Raw genomic sequence first — 20,680 nt, 5'->3', positions numbered from 1 at the left:
GAAAAATCTAGTCTAGCTGAAATACTACTTTCCTTACCATACTGCACCATCCACTATCACTTTACATATCTCTTATTGTTAGTGGAAGAGTTCCACTATAGTTTTGTCAGGTCATTGGCTCATGCAGTTGTTTGTATTTGGTAGCATTGCATACTTTAAAGAGTGGAAAATCTTGATCTGTGTGAATTCCAGTAGAAATATTGGGCACATGTACTTACGGTTCAGTCAGTGTGCTCAACCTTTTCCTTATAACAATCATAATTTTCCAGTTAAGTGTCTAAATTCACAGGGTAATTGTCTAAACATTTTTCTCTCTTCTCAGAGATTCCCTGTTAGCTAGCTTGCTGGATGGAGTAAGAGCCTCTGGCAATAGAGATGTATGTGTGAAAATGACCCCAACGCACAAAGGTCAGCGCTGGGGATTGCTGAGTATGCCTGTAGATGAGGAAGTAGAGAGCCTTCACCTCCGGTTCTTAGCTGCTCCTCCAAGTAAGCTCAGCTTTTACTGCAGTTCAAAGTGCATTCTTTTTTATAGCACAACATATCTTTAAGCCATTTAAAATATGTAACTCCCAACTACATTTTGTTTCTCATTGCAGATGGTAATTTTGCAGATGCTGTGTTCAGGTTCAATGCTAACATCTCATACAGTGGAGTTCTGCATGCAGTAACACAAGATGTAAGAATTAATTCTCTGCCCAACCTCTTACAGTTTTTGTTACTTTATGCAAGTATTAATGGCTCTTACTCTTTTATTAGGGTCTGTTCTCTGAAAACAAGGAGAAACTGATTAATAATGCCATAACAGCATTACTGTCTCAAGAGGGGGACATTGTAGCATCTAACGCAGAACTTGAAAGCCAGTTCCAAGCTGTGAGACGACTAGTTGCTTCAAAAGCTGGCTTCCTTGCCTTTACTCAGCTTCCTAAGTAAGAGTTTCCTGCTATCCGCTTAAATAATGTTCTAAAGGCTTATACTCACTAGTCGCCTTGAAACTTTGAATCTGCATTGAGGTTGGGATCATCCATAATGGCTGAGGCGTCAGAAAAACTTTTATAAAGTAGCAGTTTCATGTATGTAAGACTATAAGGTGGTTGGTACTGGATCACCTCGTAGCGTAAACTGCATCTTGCTGACAGTTTCTAAATTAGGGTTTCTCAACGCTAAGCTTTAATCTTTTAGCGTTGCCAGCTATGGTTCTGCTTTTAAGTTATAGTGTATGTTAAATATTTACTGGTAAAACTGATTTTTTTTCTTCCCCCATTGAACAAATATAATGGCTTAATCCAGGGGTAGTCAATAGATGGACTGCCAGACACTCTTGAATGAACCCCAAAATCTTTATTTACTACTTTTCATTATTGTTTTTTGTTTTCTCTGGCTTCTGGACCTTGACTTATACCTTCACCAAGAAATTTGGACTAAAAAATAATTGACTACCTTTGGTTTAATCTTTCTGGTGACACATCAGCTGCAATTACAAATTCCATACATTCCCCAGGGGATAAAAGGTGCAGTGAGCACCAAGCTTAGTGTAAAGTCAGTTACACCTTAGATTGCATGTTTTTGAGGGGCAAAAAGAAAGAAGTGAAGGAAGTAGGTTTTGAGATGTTGCAAATTGGCATACTCATAATTGGTTTAAAGATTTAAGATGCAATCTCGGAAACCTTTTGACTGACTTTCTGAAGAAATTGTGCATGTCTTGTTCATTGTTGCAATTAGGCTATTTTGTGAAAATGAAATCAGTTTAGCCTTCATTATATGTGTTAAGAGTATGTATGTGGCTTTTAAGAGGTTATTGTGAAAAATTTTATAAATAGAACAAATTGGGCAAATTTAAAATAAAATCTTCTTGTAGCTATACTTACTTTTCTTTTAAGAACTGAATTCTCTGATTATTTGGGCATTAGTCTATTGTAAACTCTTCACTGGTCATGTAAAGTGATAGCTAATTTCCTTTGTGCATTTAGTAAGTCCATGTCCTTACTGTAACTACCATTATGTCATACTTTGAACTCTGACTTTGGGCTTTTGGACTCCACTTTCTTTTGGCCATAATGTACGTTGTTTAGTTGAAATGAAAGAAAAGGAAAATATATAGAGAGGTCCTCTAAAGGCTTGTGAACATATGAGCAGTTACACCCCAGCTTGCTCCACGCTAAGTCTACCCCACACCATCCTGCTGGGCTCTAAGGGTATGTCTACACAGCAGCTAGACCCACGGCTGGCTGGTGTTAGCTGACTCAGGCTCATGGGGCTCAGGCTTCAAGGCTGTTTCGCTGCTGTGTAGAATTTCAGGCTCGGGCTGGAGCCTGGGTGCTAGGACCCTGCAGCGTGGGAGAGTCCCAGAGCTTGGGCTCCAGCCCAAGCCCGGCAGGCTACACAGCACTGAAACAGCCCTGCAGCACGAGCCAGAGTCTGCTGGCACGGGCCAGTTGCAGTTTTTCTCTTTGCTGTGTAGACATATCCTAACTCTCCATGTGGACCCTGCTGTTGCACACTAAAGATTCTATAGTGCACTTTGATCTACTCTGCTTTGAAATGGAAGTAGATCAAAGTGAATTTCAGAATCTTTAGTGCACAGCAGAAGGGTCCATGCAGAAACTCAGGCCTTGTCTACACTACGGCTTTAGTCAATATAAATTACGTCACTCGGGGGTGTGGGAAAAAAACCACCACCCGAGCAATGTAAGTTGCATTGATTTAGCGCGGTGTAGACGCCACTTTGTTGGTGGAGATGCTGTCCTGCTGACATAGCTTCCGTCTCTTGTTGAGGTGGAGTAATTACGTTGACGGGAGAGCGCTCTCCTGTCGACGCAATGTGTCTTCACCTGATGTGATGCAGTGGCACCAATGTAGCGTGCTAGTGAAAATGAGCCATTAGTACGCAGCAGGGTAGCGTGAGGTAGACTTATACCCCAGCTTGCTGCACACTAACAGGTCTCATAGACGAGCCCTAAATACTGAGTGAGCTGCTCAAAGGCTTGATATCAAAGGCTTTTTAAAAAAATATCTTGATACCTAAAATGTAAACGCACTTGCAATATCCATTTTAAATTACCTTTTTTCTTGTGACAGGTTTCGGGAACGTCTAGGAGTTAAGGTGGTAAAAGCTCTTAAAAGAAACAATGATGGAGTAACCCATGCTTCTATTGACATGCTGTGTGCTCTCATGTGTGTAAGTGTTTAACTCACAACTACGTTACAGAATAGGATATTTCCTATTTTGAAACTATTAAATGTGTGAATTGCGAGGCTCTGAAAATGGGGTTTGTGTGGAAAGTGTAGTGCATGCGTATCTTGCAGCGTACATAGGATATCCCAGGTTGAAATAGTAGGATATCACATAAGTAGACTCGGTTGTCCATGGTTATTTAGAAGTAGAAATAGGATTCACTCTCCTAACTAGCTTGTTTTCCTTTGTCATGAGTTCACTGTTAGTATTAAATTTTGGTGGACTGTAGCTTCATTCAGCTACATCAAAAGACTTGTTCAGATCTTTAAGTTTAGTTCGAAGGCTGAAATATGACTGCATTTGTGAATGCTTTCTTTGTCAAATAGCCTATGCATGACGATTACGACTTGAGGCAAGAGCAGCTGAACAAAGCTTCCCTTCTTTCTTCAAAGAAGTTTCTGGAAAACTTACTAGAGAAATTTAATTCTCATGTGGTAAGTCATAGATTAAGGCATAGTTCGTGAAAAAGTACTGAAATATTAAAGGTTGAGGGTTTGACAGGTCATATGTAGCAAGTCCTTTAACGTAAGCTTGTGCGTATCTTTGCCATAAGAGAAGTTTGCACTGGTGGCTCAAACACAAAAATATATCTGTAATTGATATTGAGGCTGTGTTCAGTCAGTTTGTATCTGGGGAGACGAGTGAAAGCTCTCCACAGAACCTAAGAGCAAGTCTACTCTGCCCTGCTGTTTGCACTAAGGGCATATGAATAGCAGTGTGCACCAAAGTGCTAGTGGATGCTAAAGGTGTGAATTTAAAGGTCCTGAGTTACCAAAGAGGACTAAAGTCATGATAACTCGGGACCTTTAAGTTTGTGCCTGCAACATCCACGCAGAGGAGTTACAGTGCAGCACTTTGGTCCTATTCAAACCCCCTTTGTCCAAAATGCAGGGCTGTGTAGACATGCCCTTAGAGGGCTCTCATCAGCTTTTTTTGAATGTGTTCAGCCTAATATAGGCAGAAAAGCATTCCCGTTAAATCAGTCCTTTCCAACAAAACAAACTCCTGCAAGGACTCTAAAAGGACTACTTAGAAACTGTCGCTCCTCTGATCTGTAGTACTCTGATTTATTTGAGCTTTTTCTGGTTTTCAAAAAAAAAAAAACCTTTTAACTCTGTTTAGAGGACTCACTGCTGCTGTGAATCCTTTGTGGGATACTCCGGAAACTTTTTTTTGTTTTGCCACACTAAAATGATGGCAATGGTTTTTATCTTTCTGTATTTGAAATACTGCTATTTGTTAGCCACGAGTAGAATACAGGTAACGGTGGTGGGGGGAAGTGCGTGTACTCCTTTTGTAGCTCAAGGACAATACTGAAAAATTCTAAGCAAAGATTTTAAAACCAGTTGCTATGATTAAAATTCTTATACACTTCATTTAAATTTCAGGATCATGGGACAGGTGCCCTTGTTATTAGTTCACTTCTGGACTTCCTTACATTTGCCCTCTGTGCTCCGTATAGTGAGACAACTGAAGGGCAGCAGTTTGATATGTTGTTAGAGATGGTAGCATCTAATGGGAGAACCCTCTTTAAGCTCTTTCAGGTGAGACCTTTTTGTTCTCTTACTACCTAAAGCCATACCTATGTGCTAGCAGGAACAGAGGCATTTCAAAAGGGCATGGGCTTCCAGTCACTGATTGCAGAGTTCAAAAAGTCTGTGGGGACAGTGGGATTGTTGCTGGAGAACTCTCTCTGTACCAGTATAAGTAATTGAGCATCCACACAGGCATTTTGCCAGTAGAAGAGTGCTGGTAGAGGGTTTTTTCTGCTCTGGGAACTGGTTTAATTTGACCAACAGAAGCTCAGGGTTTTGTCAGCAGGATTTAAAATTGTGTGTGGCTGCATATAAGGCTGTTCTAGCAAATGGTAAGTTTTGCCTGTAAAACTTCGTAGTGCGGACCAGGCCGGGAAGAATTGTTTCCATGTCCATTTTATCATTTCAGTCTTTGAGAGTACCCAGAAAACTGCCAGTAGTGCTCTTGACATGACTGTAATATGGACTCTTATTCATAGGAACAGGTCAGAGCTCTTAATTTATTTCAGGGGCCCTGAGCTATAAAAATTTGGTAGTTTTTGACCAGAGCTGAATTCAGCACTGCATCCTAGATGAAGTTCAGTTTCCTATCCATTGAACTGTTCGTTTCCCCATAAAAATGGAAGTTACTTTGTGCTGTTGCTAAATTGTAACAAACTCTTTTCAGCACCCTTCAATGGCAATTGTAAAAGGAGCTGGTTTGGTTATGAAGGCAATAATAGAGGTGAGTTTTTGTGTTTTTTTTTTGTTTTTGTTTTTAAATAACAATTACTTTGGGATAACATGCTGAGAAGTGTTGAATGTGGCTTTATTTCTTTCCTGAATAGGAAATTGGAATCTGCAGCTTGTCAGTAGTAAAAACCAGTTCCAAGTTTTCAGTGGTAAAGATTTGAAGGACTATAGGAGAATGAGAGAGTCTGTTCTGGCTTGTACATATATAATGTGACAGACTGAATTTTCTTGAACTGAGCTAAACTGTATTGAATTAGGTTTAATACCTTTGAGGTCCATTGCAGTAAAAATGCAGTTGTGTATGTGTTGAGCTGTTGGATATACCTTCTCTAGTAGTGAGTTTGTGTGTGTATGGGGGTGGGTTTTTGAAGGGGGGTGAGGGAGTGAGAGAACCTGGATTTGTGCAGGAAATGGCCTAACTTCATTATCATGCACATTGTGTAAAGAGTTGTCACTTTGGATGGGCTATCACCAGCAGGAGAGTGAATTTGTGTGGGGGGGTGGAGGGTGAGAAAACCTGGATTTGTGCTGGAAATGGCTTTTAGATAAGCTATTACCAGCAGGACAGTGGGGTGGGAGGAGGTATTGTTTCATATTCTCTGTGTATATATAGAGTCTGCTGCAGTTTCCACGGTATGCATCTGATGAAGTGAGCTGTAGCTCACGAAAGCTCATGCTCAAATAAATTCGTTAGTCTCTAAGGTGCCACAAGTACTCCTTTTCTTTCTGCGAATACAGACTAACACGGCTGTTACTCTGAAACTTCTCTAGTAGGAGAGGGATGCTAATGTACCTTCTCCATTATCAGCCCATTGAAGCTGCCCCCAGGGAGAGGTATGCATATACTAGTTCAAACTGAATTCTCCATGGCTCCTAGACAAGGATTTTTTGGATAAATAGACTGGCTTTAAACGGGCTCAAGACCTTCTTCCTGATCTAGCAAATGGGCCCTCAACAAACGGAGGTCCTACCCAAGTCCTTAGACAAGGGTTGGAAGGAAGGACTGGGCCTACTGAGACCGATAAGTCTGGGTGTGTGTTCTGAGCTGAAGCTGTGATGTAGTTAAAACTCAAAGGAAACCCTTTGGGTCAGCTGTTTTGAGGGACTGCTCCAGTCAGAGCCCGTGTTAGGGTTGGGAAATCTCTGGTAAACTTATTAACATGTGAGTAGGTTTTTATTTTAGGAATAAAATAGGCTTGCATAAGAAGAGCTGTTTGGTAACTTATAACCATTGACAAGCATTCTGTCAGTCTCTGAAAGCAAGCAGGTGTGCTTGGGAAGCCTGGCTCTGCTGGGAATAACAGTGAAGGCAGGGACCTGTGCAGCCTGGAAATAGCCCAGTCAGAAGGGAGTGAGAGACAGGTCTTCATCCAAGAAAGGCAGCTGTTGGGAAGCTGTAAGTCAGAGTTGGTGGAAGCCTGAGAGTAGGTGCCCTTGCTGGACCACTGTGGGAAATATGGGTCCAGTTGCCCTGAACTGTGAAACCCAGCACTGTTAACTAAGTTCAAGTTGCAGACTCTTTAACTGATGGTAGGACACAAGAAAATCCAGCTTTTCTTTCAGATACCAGGTTGAATTTGTGGGGCTGGTTGCTGGGGAGCAAAACATCACTCCTTCTAAAATGAGCAAATTTGGTGTTACTCTAAACATGCCATTTTTAGGTTGTAATGGCTATTTAAACTAATGTCTTATAGCAAATTGACAGGTTTCAGAGTAGCAGCTGTGTTAGTCTGTATCCGCAAAAAGAATAGGAGTACTTGTGGCACCTTAGAGACTAACAAATTTATTAGAGCATAAGCTTTCCTGGGCTACAGATTACTTCATCAGATGCATAAGAATGGAACATAAAGTAAGAAGATAGACATAATAGCTCATCTTAATTAGCCTCGTAGAGTTGGTGTGGAAACTTCCACTTTTTCATGTTTGTGTGTGTTATATAATGTGCACGCGCACACACACACCATGAAAAGGTGGAAGTTGCCACACCAACTCTAAGAGGGTAAGGTGAGCTATTATCAGCAGGAGGAAAAAAAACTTTTATAGTGATAATCAAGATGGCCCATTTCAGACAGTTCACGAGAAGGTGTGAGGATACTTAACATGGGGAAATTGATTCAATTTGTGTAATGACCCAGCCACTCCCAGTCGCTATTCAAGCTCAAGTTAATGGTATTTAGTTGGCAAATTAATTCCAGGTCAGCAGTTTCTCGTTGGAGTCTGTTTTTGAAGCTTTTCTGTTGCAAAATTACCACTTTAAGTCTGTTACTAAGTGATCAGAGAGGTTGAAGTGTTCTCCTACCGGTTTTTGAATGTTATGATGCGTGATGTCAGATTTGTGTCCATTTATTCTTTTGTGTAGACTGTCCGGTTTGACCAATGTACATGGCAGAAGGGCATTGCTGGCACATGATGGCATATATCACATTGGTAGATGTACAGGTGAACAAGCCCCTGATGGCATTTAATCACATCAGGGTTGATGTGGGCTGTAGCCCATGAAAGCTTATGCTCAGATAAATTTGTTAGTTTCAAAGGTGCCACAAGTACTCCTGTTATAGCAAATTGGAAAGCTTCTGTTCTTGTGACTTCACTGCAGTTAGATCCTCTGATCCTTGTTGCTGAGAATTCATTTTTTAAAGCTATGTAGGAGGCATCCTGAATAGAAGTCCCAAATTAACCATTCAGAATTACCCAAAATGCATGTACTTAAATGAGTCAAATGGTCAAAATAGTTTGTAATGAATATTGTAAACTAAAGATAGAACAGCTCAATTAATATTTTCTCCATAGTAATCATCTTGTCCTGTTTCCAAAGGAAGGAGATAAAGAGATTGCTACCAAAATGCAAGATCTCGCCCTCAGTGAAGGTGCCTTACCTCGTCATTTACGTACCGCTATGTTTACAATAAGCGCAGATCAAAGGATGCTGACAAATAGGTATGTCAAGTTCATTTGCTATTTCATGTGATGGTTAATATTTGCATTATTCATATGTGGGAAAGCTGAAACATTGGAAGCTTCCATTCTTGTTTTAGAAGAATCATTCTTCATTTTAAGCTTAATTTGCATATTTAAATGGTTCAAGTGAAGTACTCTATTATGACTGGGTGTAGTGTTAGACATTTTCTTTGCATTTTAACTGCTTTGCCTAGTAGCACTTTAAATGTGACAGTACAAAAAGTACAATTTCACAAACAAGATTTCACTACTCACTTTTCTTGAAATTCCTCATACAGTCCAGTTTTAATGTGGCCTTAATGATCAAGATGGCATACATTTCTTTGCTTACTATGTAAGTTGGATACTTAAACTTTCTTATGGGAATGTATGGGGGAAGGATAATCTTTCCCTAGTAGTTTGCCTTTGGAGTGCCTTCCTCTATTTGTTCAGATATGTGATCTGTTTGTGAAAATTCTACTTTTATCATTGTCTCCAAGTATAACTTTAGGCTTATCTACATGGCACTGGCAATATGCACCAAAGTGGTGCAATTCGTAAAGCTTTCCAGTATGTTTCTGTCTTTAACTGCTCCGTGTAGACCGTGCTAGCATGCTTTAAAAGGTAACTAGTTCAAATTAACGTACCTTCTTCTTCGAGTGATTGTTTGTCCATTCCAAGCAGGTGTGTGCACGCTGCGTGCATGCCAGCTGGAAGATTTTTCCCCTAGCAGTGTCAGTAGGGTCGGCCTGGGCGCCCCCTGGAGTGGCGCCTTCATGGTGCCCAATATCAGGCCCCGCCGACACCCCACCCTCCCCCCCCAGTTCCTTCTTACCGCCCATGACGGCTAGCTGGAACTTTGCTCGCTCTTACAGCAAGCGCCTTAGCAGTGTCTTTGTTCTTAGTGTACATAGTTCAATAGCTATTCTCTATAGTTATACTTTTTCACATAGTAGGTAGTGGTTTGTTAGATAGTTCGTTTCCCCTTTGGGGGTATGCCCGGATCTCCGGGGTTTAAATTCCATGAGTCCTGTAGAAAGTTTATGCCCAAGAGTGATCCTCACTCGTCTTGCCTGCAGTGCCTTGGTGAGATTCACCAAAAGGAGAAGTGCCGTATTTGTAAGGGTTTCCACCCAAGAACCCTTAAGGACAGAGAGCAGAGACTAAAACTCCCGCTCATGGAGGCGGCTCTGAGACGGCAATCTGACCCGGGACCCAGTGACCCAGCACCGAGCACGTCCTCTTCGGTGCGCAGTGCTCCGGTGCCAATAGGGCCCTGCTAAGGACTCTAAAGCCCACTGCCACTGCTCGGGCCATTGGGCATCGGCCTCAGTTCGGCACCGTTCTTCATCTCCAGTGCCAGTAAAGAAGAGGAGGCCGGTGAGGGACCGATTGCCCCCCTTGAAATCTAAGGGACCGGTGCCATCTGCGAGTCGCTCGGGACAGAACGCCTACACCTTGCTTCCGCCCAGGGTTTTGTCGACTCCTGACCCGGCTGGGGTCCAGTCGAGTCCGAACCCCTCCTCGGTCCCTGGACCATCTGGTGGACGTACAACCACCATCGACGCTGGAGGCGTTCGAGGTGGCAATGGACTTGATGTGCCTCCCGGTGCCATCCTCCCCCAAAGGAGGGACAAATCTGTGGCAACCGCATGCCCCCTTTGCCACTCCAGGGATAAGCCAACCATGACAGCCCATTGGTCTCCATCTCTGGCACCGTCCGCACAGATGCAGGAAGTGCACCGCTCCCCGAAATTGAGTTGTCGTTTGTTGGCAACCCGGAGGACTGCTCCTCCATGGTCATCGTATTTGGAGACCTCCGAGTCGGAGGTGGACTCGGCTCAATCTAGCAGATCGCAAAGCAGAAGGTCCAGGTCCTGGCGCAGTCACCAACCATACCCGGCACCGTGGCAGCAACAGTAACAACCACTGGCTCAATAGCCCTTCTGGACACCCTGGGCGTACCGTCAGAGCCAGGGTCAAGTCCATGGTCCGTGCTCCAGAATGGTGTCAGTGTCCTTGGTGTCGTTCGTGCCACAGTCAGCGCCGGCACCGCTGATGACGGCGCAGCCCTCGGGCAGAGTGGCCCTGCTGACTCACATGGTTTCCAGCCAGCTCCAGCACCGGCGCTCTAGGTGACGGCACTGGTGGAAGCCTCAGCTCCGTCCCTACCGACCCCGACGGTCTCGGTCCCACCAGTTTTACCTGCCCTGGCACTGGCTGCAGCGCAGGGTTCTTCATCAGTACTGGCTCCACAGCCTGAGTACCGCGTGCCGAGGGACCCTGGGGGGCAGGGAGAGTGGAAGGCAGTGAACTGAGCCCACCTCATGTTCTCTCTTCCTCGTCCTCACCCAATGAAGCGGTTGCAGGGACTTGGACGGCCCCAGCTTTCAAGGACAACCAGGTTCTTCAACAGCTTTTGAGGCAGGCCACCCAAAGCCTGGGGATTCAGGCAGAGGAGGTGGAAGAGGATTTAGACCCTGTCATAGACGTCCTGGCTCCCTCCAGCCCATCCAGGGTTGCAGTGCCATTTATCAAGTCGATAACTGAAACATCTAAGAACTTGTAGCAAACTCCTGCTTCTCTGGCACCTACGGCCAAGAAATCCGAGCACCACTACTTTATTCCCTCTGAGGGTATGAACATCTTTACACCCACTCTCCTCCAGACTCTTTGGTGGTGGACGTGGCCAATCGGAGAGAATGTCAAGGGTTTCAAGAATCCACCCCTAAAAACAGGGATGCCAAGAAACTGGACCTGTTTGGCCAGAAGGTCTACTCGACAGGAGGCCTGCAACTTCGTATAGCCAACCAGAAGACCATAATAAGCCGCTACGGGCATAACACCTGCTCGTCTATGGCGAAGTTTACAGAAATTCTGCCCCAGGAAGCTCGGGGGGAGTTCTCTGCGCTCGTGGAGGAGGGGAAACTGGTCTCCTGAGCGTCTTTGCAAGCGGCCTTCAATGCGGCGGATACGGCCTCCTGCACTTCGGCCACAGGGGTAGTTATGAGGAGAGGCTCCTGGCTACAGGTCTTTGGTCTTCCCCACGAGGTCCAGCAGACCATTCAAGATCTCTCCTTCGAGGGTGTAGCTCTCTTATCCAAGACGACGGATAAGAGATTTCACAGCTTGAAGGACTTGAGGGCTACCCTTTGTTTGCTGGGGCTTCTCACGCCTGCTACCCAGCGCAGACATTTTAGGCCTCAACCTTCCCCTCATCCTTACCAACCCCAAAACCACCAGGATGCTCCGTGTAGGCAGAACGGGAGCACTCTGAGGAGGCAATGCCCTCCCTCTAGACAAAGCTCTGGCCAGCCCAGGGCCCCACCGGACTCTAGACCACCCTTTTGAGGGTACGGTCGAGGACGGCTTGCCAGTACAACCTTTGGATCCTTCCCATCTTATTTTCTCGTCCCGTCTATCCCCTTTCTACCATGCCTGGTCTGGAATTACTTCAGACCAGTGGGTGCTCTGCATGGTAGAGAGGGGATATTCCATCCAATTCTGCACTCAACCCCCTTCCCCCTCCCTCTTCAGGGACCCCTCTCACGAGCAACTTCTAATTCAAGAGGTGCAGTCCCCCCTCTCGGTAGGGACAGTGGAAGAGGTTCCTCAGGAACTAAGGGGCAAGGGTTTCTACTACTGGTATTTCCTCATACCGAAGGCCAAGGGGGGCCTCAGACCCATGCTGGACCTGTGACAGCTCAACAAGTACATAAAGAAACTCGAGTTTCGCATGGTCTCACTAACCTCCATTATCCCCTCACTGGATCCTGGAGACTGGTACGCCGTCCTCGACTTGAAGGGAGTGTATTTTCATATCACAATAGTCCCACATCGCAGACAGTACCTCCAGGTTCGTGGTGAACAGAGGCCACTACCAGTTTGCCGTCCTGCCGGTCGGATTGTAAACTGCCCCCCCAACCCCCAGAGTATTCACAGAATGTATGGCAGTTGTCGCGGCATTCCTGCGCAAACACCAGATACAGGTTTTTCCATACCTCAATGACTGGCTGATCAGAGGTCGCTCGAGAGCCCAGGTGGAGACTCAGGTCAAGTTTATAAGGAGGACCTTTCTCGACTTAGGTCTCCTCCTGAACGAGGAGAAATCTACTCTGTCCCCGATGCAGAGGATAGAGTTCATAGGCGCGGTCCTGGACTCTACCCAAGCCAGGGCATACCTCCCGGAGGCCAGGTTTTGCTCACGTCAGGACATCATACAGAGCCTCAGATGGTTCCCCACGACGTCGGCAAGAAACTGTCTAAAGCTGCTGGAACACATGGCCTCCTGCACATATGTGGTGCAGCATGCCAGGCTCAGGCTGCACCCACTACAGTCTTGGCTGTAGTCGGTGTACCGACCAGCCAGAGATGCGTTGGATGGGGTCGTAACCCTGCCTCACCTGGTACTGGACTCCCTCGTATGGTGGCTCGACCCTCGAATGGTTTGCACCGGTGCCTTTTGCCAGCCCTCGCTCACCTTGGTGTCAAACGCCTTGGATCTGGGTTGGGGGGCTCACCTAGGGGACCTCAAGACCCAAGGCCTCTGGTCTCCAATTGACCTCGCTCTTCACATCAATGTCAAAGAGCTGAGGGCAGTGTGTCTGGCATGCTACGCTTTTAAAATGCACATAATGGGCAGATGTTTCAATCCTCGCAGACAACACCTCAACGTTGTTTTATATCAACAAACTGGGTTCACGCTCCTCTCTCCTGTGCTGAGAAGCCCTTGCGCTGTGGGACTTCTGCATAGAGCACTCGATCCACCTGCAGGCTTCATGTCTCCCGGGGGTGCGAAACACGCTGATGGACAGCCTCAGCCAGACCTTCAATGGCCACAAGTGGTCCCTTTGGCCAGACGTGATGAGCTCAATCTTCCGGTTCTGGGGCTCTCACCAGATAGACCTGTTTGCCACTCCAGGCAACAGGAAATGTCAGACATTTTGTTACCTCGGGAGCCACAGCTTGGGGTCCATCGGGGATGCCTTCTATATGCTTTCCCACCCATCCCCCTAGTCCACAGGGTGCTCCACAAGATCCACAGGGACCGGGCCCAAGTCATACTAATAGCGCTGGTGTGGCCGCGTCAGCACTGGTTCACCTCGCTCCTGGAAATGTCCATAGTGGCCCCACTCACCTTACTGCTGGTCCCCAACCTGATCACACAGGACCAGGGCCAACTCCGGCACCCGAATCTGGAGTCGCTCCACCTTACGGCCTGGATGCTCCATGGCTAAGTGCTGCAGAGCTGTCTTGTTCGGACTGGGTCAGACAAGTCCTCCTGGGTATTAGAAAGCCCTCCACCAGGGCTACTTACCTGGCCATCTGGGCGGAGCAATGTAGTCAGTTGCCGCTCCTCGCCTCCATACAGTTTATACTGGACTACCTCCTTCACCTAAAGCATCAAGACTTGTCCCGGGTCCACTTGGCCACTGTCTCTGCCTTCCATCCAGGCTCAGATGGTCTCTCGGTCTTTGCAAACCCTATGCCCAGTTGTTTTCTCAAGGGTTTGGACAAGCTCCTCCCACACATGCGTCAGCCTGTCCCTGCCTGGGACCTCAATTTAGTCCTCTCCAGGCTTACAGGCCCACCATTTGAACCTCTGGTCACCTGCTTCCTGTTTCAGAGTAGCAGCCGTGTTAGTCTGTATTTGCAAAAAGAAAAGGAGAACTTGTGGCATCTTAGACTAACAAATTTATCTCAGCATAAGCTTTCGTGAGCTACAGCTCACTTCATCGGATGCATTCAGTGGAAAATACAGTGGGGAGATTTATATACATAGAGAACATGAAACAGTGGGTGTTACCATACAGACTGTAACAGAGTGATCACTTAAGGTGAGCTATTACCAGCAGGAGAGTGGGGGGGGGGGACCTTTTGTAGTGATCAAGTGGGGCCATTTCCAGCAGTTGACAAGAACGTCTGAGGAACAGTGGGGGGGGGAATAAACATGGGGAAATAGTTTTACTTTGTGTAATGACCTATCCACTCCCCGTCTCTATTCAAGCCCAAGTTAATTGTATCCAGTCTGCAGATTAATTCCAATTCAGCAGTCTCTCATTGAAGTCTGTTTTTGAAGTTTTTTTTTGTTGAAGAATTGCAACTTTTAGGTCTGTAATCGAGTGACCAGAGAGATTGAAGTGTTCTCCAACTGGTTTTTTAATGTTATAATTCTTGACGTCTGATTTGTGTCTGTCTATTCTTTTACGTAAGGGAGTGCTATACGCTGGCAAAGGAGCCCTCTCCGCAGATAACCGCTCACTCTACCAGGGCCCAGGCCTCCTCTGCGGCATTCCTGGCACAAGTCCCTATTCAGGAAATTTGCAGGGCAGCCACGTGGTTCTCGATACATACATTTACGTCACACTATGCAATTACAGGACAGTCCAGGGTCGATGCGGCTTTTGGGCGAGCCGTGCTCTTTTCTGTGGATAACTCCGACCCCACCTTTTGAGCTCTAGCTTGTGAATCACCTGCTTGGAATGGACATAAACGATCACTCAAAGAAAAAACGGTTACTCACTTTCTCGTAACTGTTCTTTGAGGTCTGGTGTTCATGTCCATTCCAATACCCACCCTCCTACCCCTCTGTCGGAATAGTCGGCAAGAAGGAACTGAGGGCGTGGGGGTCGGCGGGGCCCGATATTGGGCGTCATGAAGGTGCCACTCCAGGGGGCGCCCAGGCTGATCCTACGGACGCTGCTAGGGGAAAAATCTTCCAGCTGGAGTGCACGCGGCATGCACACACCTGCTTGGAATGGACATGAACACCACATCTCGAAGCACAACCGTTATGAGAAAGTAAGTAACCGTTTTTTTAGAGCATGCCAGCAGGGTCTGCATGGGGAAGTTAAAGAGCAGCAAGTTGAAGGGCTTTACAAAAAGGTACCTAGTTCACATTAACATACCTTTTATTCTTGCTCTTGTGAACAAAGGGCATCTGAGTGCTGGATGTGCTGACAATGTAAACTCTCTTACAAGGCGGTACTGAATTCACAGTAATGATTAAAAACCTACTGTTCTAGCCAAGACAACAGTAAAAATTTCTCATGTCTTCATTTTTCAGACAGCTAAGTAGACATTTAGTGGGCCTTTGGACAGCTGAAAATGCAACTGCTATGAGCTTGTTGAAACGTATTTTGGTAAGTGAGTGATCTACTCTTTTTAAACACCACTTCTAAATATTTTTTTTGGTCAGTTCATGTGTCCTCAAATGTTGGTATTCTCTTTAGTTGTAAAAAGTTTCAACTAACTATACCTGAGAAGAACAGGAAAGAGTGTGGAGTGAAGCCAGTAAAGGGGCAAGCTCTAACAAGGGCACAGGAGATATAGTAAATAATGCTTTTTAAAAGTTTAAGTAAGTTTATTGGAAGCATTGCCAAACAGCTAACTTTATTGCTTTACATTGAAGGGTTTGGCTTTTGGGGTGAGGGAAAGTTATGATGCAATCATTGTTCATTTGGCTAGTATCCTAGTCCAAGGGAAACTTGCTAAAACCTTAGATTCTAGGTGGATCTAGTAGCTATGCTTATAGCTATGCTGCTGTTACTCATTGCTTAAAGAACTGCTGGAAGGCACTTTTTACTCCCTTATCAGTGTAGTATCTAAGAACTTCTGTAAAATAGTTTAAGGTTGCCTTACCCTTTCCATTATTGGACTGAGTTTTTTCAGTGCTTATAATTTTGTCAAACTTCAACCATTCTGGCTGATATTTGCCGGGTCTCTGTTTCAGGCTGAACTTTCTTTAAAAAGACAAAACAAAAATTCAGTTAAGGCAAAGAAATACATGGGAAAAACTATGTTAAATACTTTCAACCATCACTGGCAAGTTCTAGCATCTCCATGCTTCTGGGAAGGGGCTCAAAATTGGGCATGGGGATTGCCCTGGTGTCAGGGATGTCTCTTGTGCTAATTTTCATGGAGACAGCAAATTTGGCAGTTCTAAACCTCTGGGAAAATCTCATTGGAACTCTGTGGCATGGGTAGAGTGGCTTTTACATCAGAACGGCCATACTGGGTCAGACCAAAGGTCCAGCTAGCCCAGTATCCTGTCTTCAGACAGAAGCCAGTGCCAGATGCCCCTGATTAACTGCATTAAACATAAGGCCATCCTGTGTCTCTTCCTGCAGTCCCCTGCTTCATTCACTACACAACTTCCAGCTTCCCCAACAAATGGGGCAGGGGTCCTACATACAACATTCTGCTCACTATGCAACCCTGATTAACTTCTTGAGTACAGTCCGTCCTGTGTACTGAGTGAAGCAGGGTTCTGTGGGGGGAAAATAGTCTTTAATTACATACTATCTGAATGTATATGCACAAGCAGGGGCCAGATTAACGTTGCCTGTGCAGCTTTAGTGTTAGCATTTCCTAACTTGCAAGTGTTTGACAAGTATGTGGCAATATTTCCATTCTTTTAATTTAGGGGGTTTGTATATGATAGACTGCTTACCTACATTATGCACTTACACCGGTGTGACTTGCTCTTGAATTCAGAGAACGGTTATGGAATACAAATTATTTCTTTTGTGGATTTAGCCACCAGGTTTGCTGGCGTACCTGGACAGCGCTGATCCTGTTCCTGAGAAGGATGCTGACCGGATGCATATTAGGGATAACTTAAAAATTGCAACTGTAAGTAGAAAAATTGTATTTATCTAAAAAGAATGGTGAGCTTTAAATGACTGATTCTCTATTCAGCTGTGTAACTTGTTCCATGTACCGTACCTACTATTTAAATGAGGGAGGGAGGGGAGAAACTGTTGTAAAATATTGATGCTCATCTTTTCCAGTACACTTATTAAATAGAAATTTAATCACAAGTTACTGATAAGTTTTGTTCTGCAGGACCAGTATGGCAAGCTTAGTAAAGTGCCCGAGTGGCAGAGATTGGCTGGAAAAGCTGCTAAAGAAGTAGAAAAATTTGCCAAAGAGAAAGTGGATCTGGTTTTGATGCACTGGAGGGACAGAATGGGCATTGCTCAAAAAGAGGTAAAAACGCAATAAACAAGTTTAAGAGAAATTTGAGATTAAAAAACAGTATAAGTCACTAGTTACCATGCTGTGTAAATACTGGGCTTTTTTCCATGACTAATGCAGTGTAACTGGTAGGTTTTAGCCATGGTTGATTTCAAGGACTATGGAGGAAATACTGATTCTTGGCTTTAACTGTGAAATATGCTATTTAAAATACTGTTAGAAAACATTAGTTCTTTGTTTCCAGGTTTATAAATTTTTGTCTCTTCCCTTTTTTTCATTTTTAGCTAGAAATGTGAGTGACTGTAGTGAATCAGTTGAGGTGGAAGAGGGACATATTAGTATCTTGCAGACATGTCATTTGTCATGCACACATTTCCAACTTGCATAACCACCTCTCTTTTTGCTTAAACTAATTACCTAGGAAACTAGACTGCAACTGGATTCTTTTGCACCCTTCTGGGTATGAGCATCTTACGGAAGTTAGAGCAGCAGAAATCCTTAAGAGGCTGCTGCAGAAACAGCCTTTTAAACAATAATGTGGTGGGAAAATATTCAAGGATTTTCAATGTGTATTTGAGGTGTATATTTATTCATTAGTATCACTGTACTTCATCTGACTTCCTATCTGTTTGGAAGAATAGAACATTGTCTTGAGTGGATAGACTTAAACTTTTGGTATCGGAATTTCTTCCACTTTTACAGATCCAGACTAACACGGCTACCCCTCTGATACTTGATAGTAATGGCTGATTTTTACTTTAAGGTCACCTGGCTCTTATTCAGTCTGTGCCGCCTCCTCAGGACTTACATTATTTAAGATGGTGGTGTAGGTTTGTGTGTTCAGCAGCTATATTCTCTTAATATCCAAGAGGTCACCCTGTTTTCCTTGTTGAGGAAACTGGAAGGTGCTGTGAGAACCCCCCCCCCCCCCCCCCGACTTTTCCTTGCATTTATTTTATGTTCTGTCATTCCTCCTCTTCCCCTGTCCCTTCTGTGTAGTTGTTCTTTTGTGGTTATAAAGCTCAGTTGGTGAGAGTTACCCCTTTTTTTCTTGCTCTTATAATTCCAACTTTTTTGTCTCTAGTCCTTTCTTGCTGACTTTTGGTTTTTTCACGACTAAGCTTGGCATTCTAGTCAGTTAGCTTCCTCTAAATGAAACAAAAATTGCCTGATCTCTGAAGTTTCAGTTCTTCATTTAGAAGTTTGTCATTTTCAGTTTGCTGCCCATACATAGGAAAGATGGAAAGGTAGGGGAAACGCAACACATCACATCTGATTTTTAACACTTTCTCCTGATTTCTGATCTAAATAAAGTCTTAAAGTAAAACACAAATGACACAACTTAGAAAAGTAAGAAATTATGTGGGTCCTGAGGCAGGTTTACTCTTATTTAGCTTTAACAAATGTTACACAGAAATAGGCGAAACAACACTCTTTGTGGGATAGAGTGAAAATTCAGACCGAAATAAATCATAGAGATGTATGGATGTTTCTTTTATTTTAGCTGAATTTCTCAGTAAAATCTCTTTCCATGAGCTGCATATTATAAACTCTCCAAGTAGGAACACTTACAGCTTTTCCTTGATGTCTTATTTACTTGGGAAGGATAAACCATGAATACACAATAAGTAACAGATATGGCTCTGCAAAACAAAATTCTGAGCTTTCACTTTTGATGATCAAATTAATAAAGGGAGATTGTGATTCATATTCATCAAATTATATGGAAAGTATTTGTGTGGTAACATTTTATAACTCCATGTTACCATATAAAATATTTTTAGTGGCTGTATCTTATTTTGTTTAAATATTCCTCTTTTCTTTCTACTTTCCAATCACAATCAGGACAGAAACAATATGGTGAGTCTGCGTACTACTTTTGTGGCTTATGTTTCATTAAACTCTGCCTGGCATGTGGTGTCTTGTCTAGCAGTGCATTTTAGATGTTGTTGATCAAACAATCTTTCAATTTCCAAGTTGCGTCTGTGACTGTTTCCCTCATCACCACCCCTCCCGCCCCCCCGACTGTTTAAAGATCCTTTACTTCTGAACAACAAAGTAGCCTTTTGTGTTCTCCAGGTTTGTGGCTGCCAATTTTACTGTGGGTATTGTCTCCTGAAAGATTGGTCTGGTTTTGGTCCCCAGTCACTCTCTTTGGCTTGGTGCAAAAGAGTTTTCCTGCATGGTTAATATATGCATGTAATACAGTATATTTAAATACAGGATTACCCAGCAGTTTTTGCAGTGTGCATATGGTGATGGGATTTGGCTTTTTATACAAGATAAGGGGTAACTGTGTATGATAAAAGTACATGGCTGCAAGTTTCTCTGGCATGATTTGATGACCTGTGTTGGTAATTTAGTATTAATATGGTGCAAGTCACTAGCTAAAGATTTCAGTTGTGGTGTTCTGTTGTCATTGCCTGTGACATCACTGATTAGAAAACTGCATCACTAGTAGTAGGTGTTCTCTTGGAAAGCTGAGATCTCTTAGGAACAGACAGTGAAAACAAAGCTTCATTTTCATGTTTAAAGTAACACTAGAAACCCACTTTTATATCTGGTATCTGTTATTGCTAATTGTCCTAGCCCTAAATTTGGCGTCTTTTTCTATTTGCAGAACATTAATCAGAAGCCAGTAATACTAAGGAAACGAAGGCAAAGAATAAAAATAGAAGCAAACTGGGATCTCTTCTATTACAGGTAAATATCTAGAATAAATGTGTTAACTTTAATTCATCTGTTTTGGTTAATAAATCACGGCCATTCACTTGACAGATACAGAAGCCCTAACTCAAAGCTACAGCTATAAAGGTAGAGTTTTAACAATACAACCTGAAATATTTGACATGAACTTTAACAAATACAGTGTATAGAGCAAAAAAATACTCAAATGCACTAGGGAAATTGTTTAATCTGCTTTTGGAATGCACATGGCCAGCCATAACCTCTCTTGCTTTTGACATTGCATACTCAGATACACTTGACAAGGCTGTATATGACATTTTTGTAAGACACAACTGTAGCATGTTTCCCTTTTACCATTTATGCTGTCACTTGTACAACGAAGTCCCAGGAGGTAGATTGCATTTCAGAGTACTAATAGGATTAATGCTTTTGAAAAGTAGGGTATTCCGATTTCAAGAACCTTATTTTAGTTAATCAACTGGCTCCTAGATTTATTTTAAGGTAGAGTGGATGTCTTGTCTGAAGCTCATAAAACACTAAAGATATGACTATACAATAGAGGAAAAAACCATGG

The 20,680-nt window shown here is 43.9% G+C and overlaps 1 protein-coding gene across 3 annotated transcripts in view; it reads left to right on the top strand.

Annotated features, from left to right (window-relative positions):
• DNAJC13 (DnaJ heat shock protein family (Hsp40) member C13) overlaps nucleotides 1-20,680 on the top strand; it is a 106,511-nt gene that overhangs the window by 32,616 nt on the left and 53,215 nt on the right. For all 3 annotated transcript variants that reach the window (XM_077811179.1, XM_077811180.1, XM_077811181.1), the window contains 12 exons: nucleotides 323-489; nucleotides 600-679; nucleotides 760-929; nucleotides 3,079-3,178; nucleotides 3,562-3,669; nucleotides 4,624-4,779; nucleotides 5,438-5,494; nucleotides 8,318-8,439; nucleotides 15,506-15,581; nucleotides 16,978-17,073; nucleotides 17,287-17,430; nucleotides 20,039-20,121. In XM_077811179.1, the coding sequence (XP_077667305.1) occupies nucleotides 323-489; nucleotides 600-679; nucleotides 760-929; nucleotides 3,079-3,178; nucleotides 3,562-3,669; nucleotides 4,624-4,779; nucleotides 5,438-5,494; nucleotides 8,318-8,439; nucleotides 15,506-15,581; nucleotides 16,978-17,073; nucleotides 17,287-17,430; nucleotides 20,039-20,121 (1,359 nt within the window). The remainder of the gene's footprint in view (nucleotides 1-322; nucleotides 490-599; nucleotides 680-759; nucleotides 930-3,078; nucleotides 3,179-3,561; nucleotides 3,670-4,623; nucleotides 4,780-5,437; nucleotides 5,495-8,317; nucleotides 8,440-15,505; nucleotides 15,582-16,977; nucleotides 17,074-17,286; nucleotides 17,431-20,038; nucleotides 20,122-20,680) is intronic.

The sequence above is a fragment of the Eretmochelys imbricata genome, chromosome 2 (genome assembly GCF_965152235.1).
Source record: "Eretmochelys imbricata isolate rEreImb1 chromosome 2, rEreImb1.hap1, whole genome shotgun sequence".
NCBI classification, from domain to species: domain Eukaryota; kingdom Metazoa; phylum Chordata; order Testudines; family Cheloniidae; genus Eretmochelys; species Eretmochelys imbricata.
The sequence above is the reverse complement of the archived record's forward strand: the minus strand, read 5'-3'. Positions and strand labels throughout refer to the sequence as shown.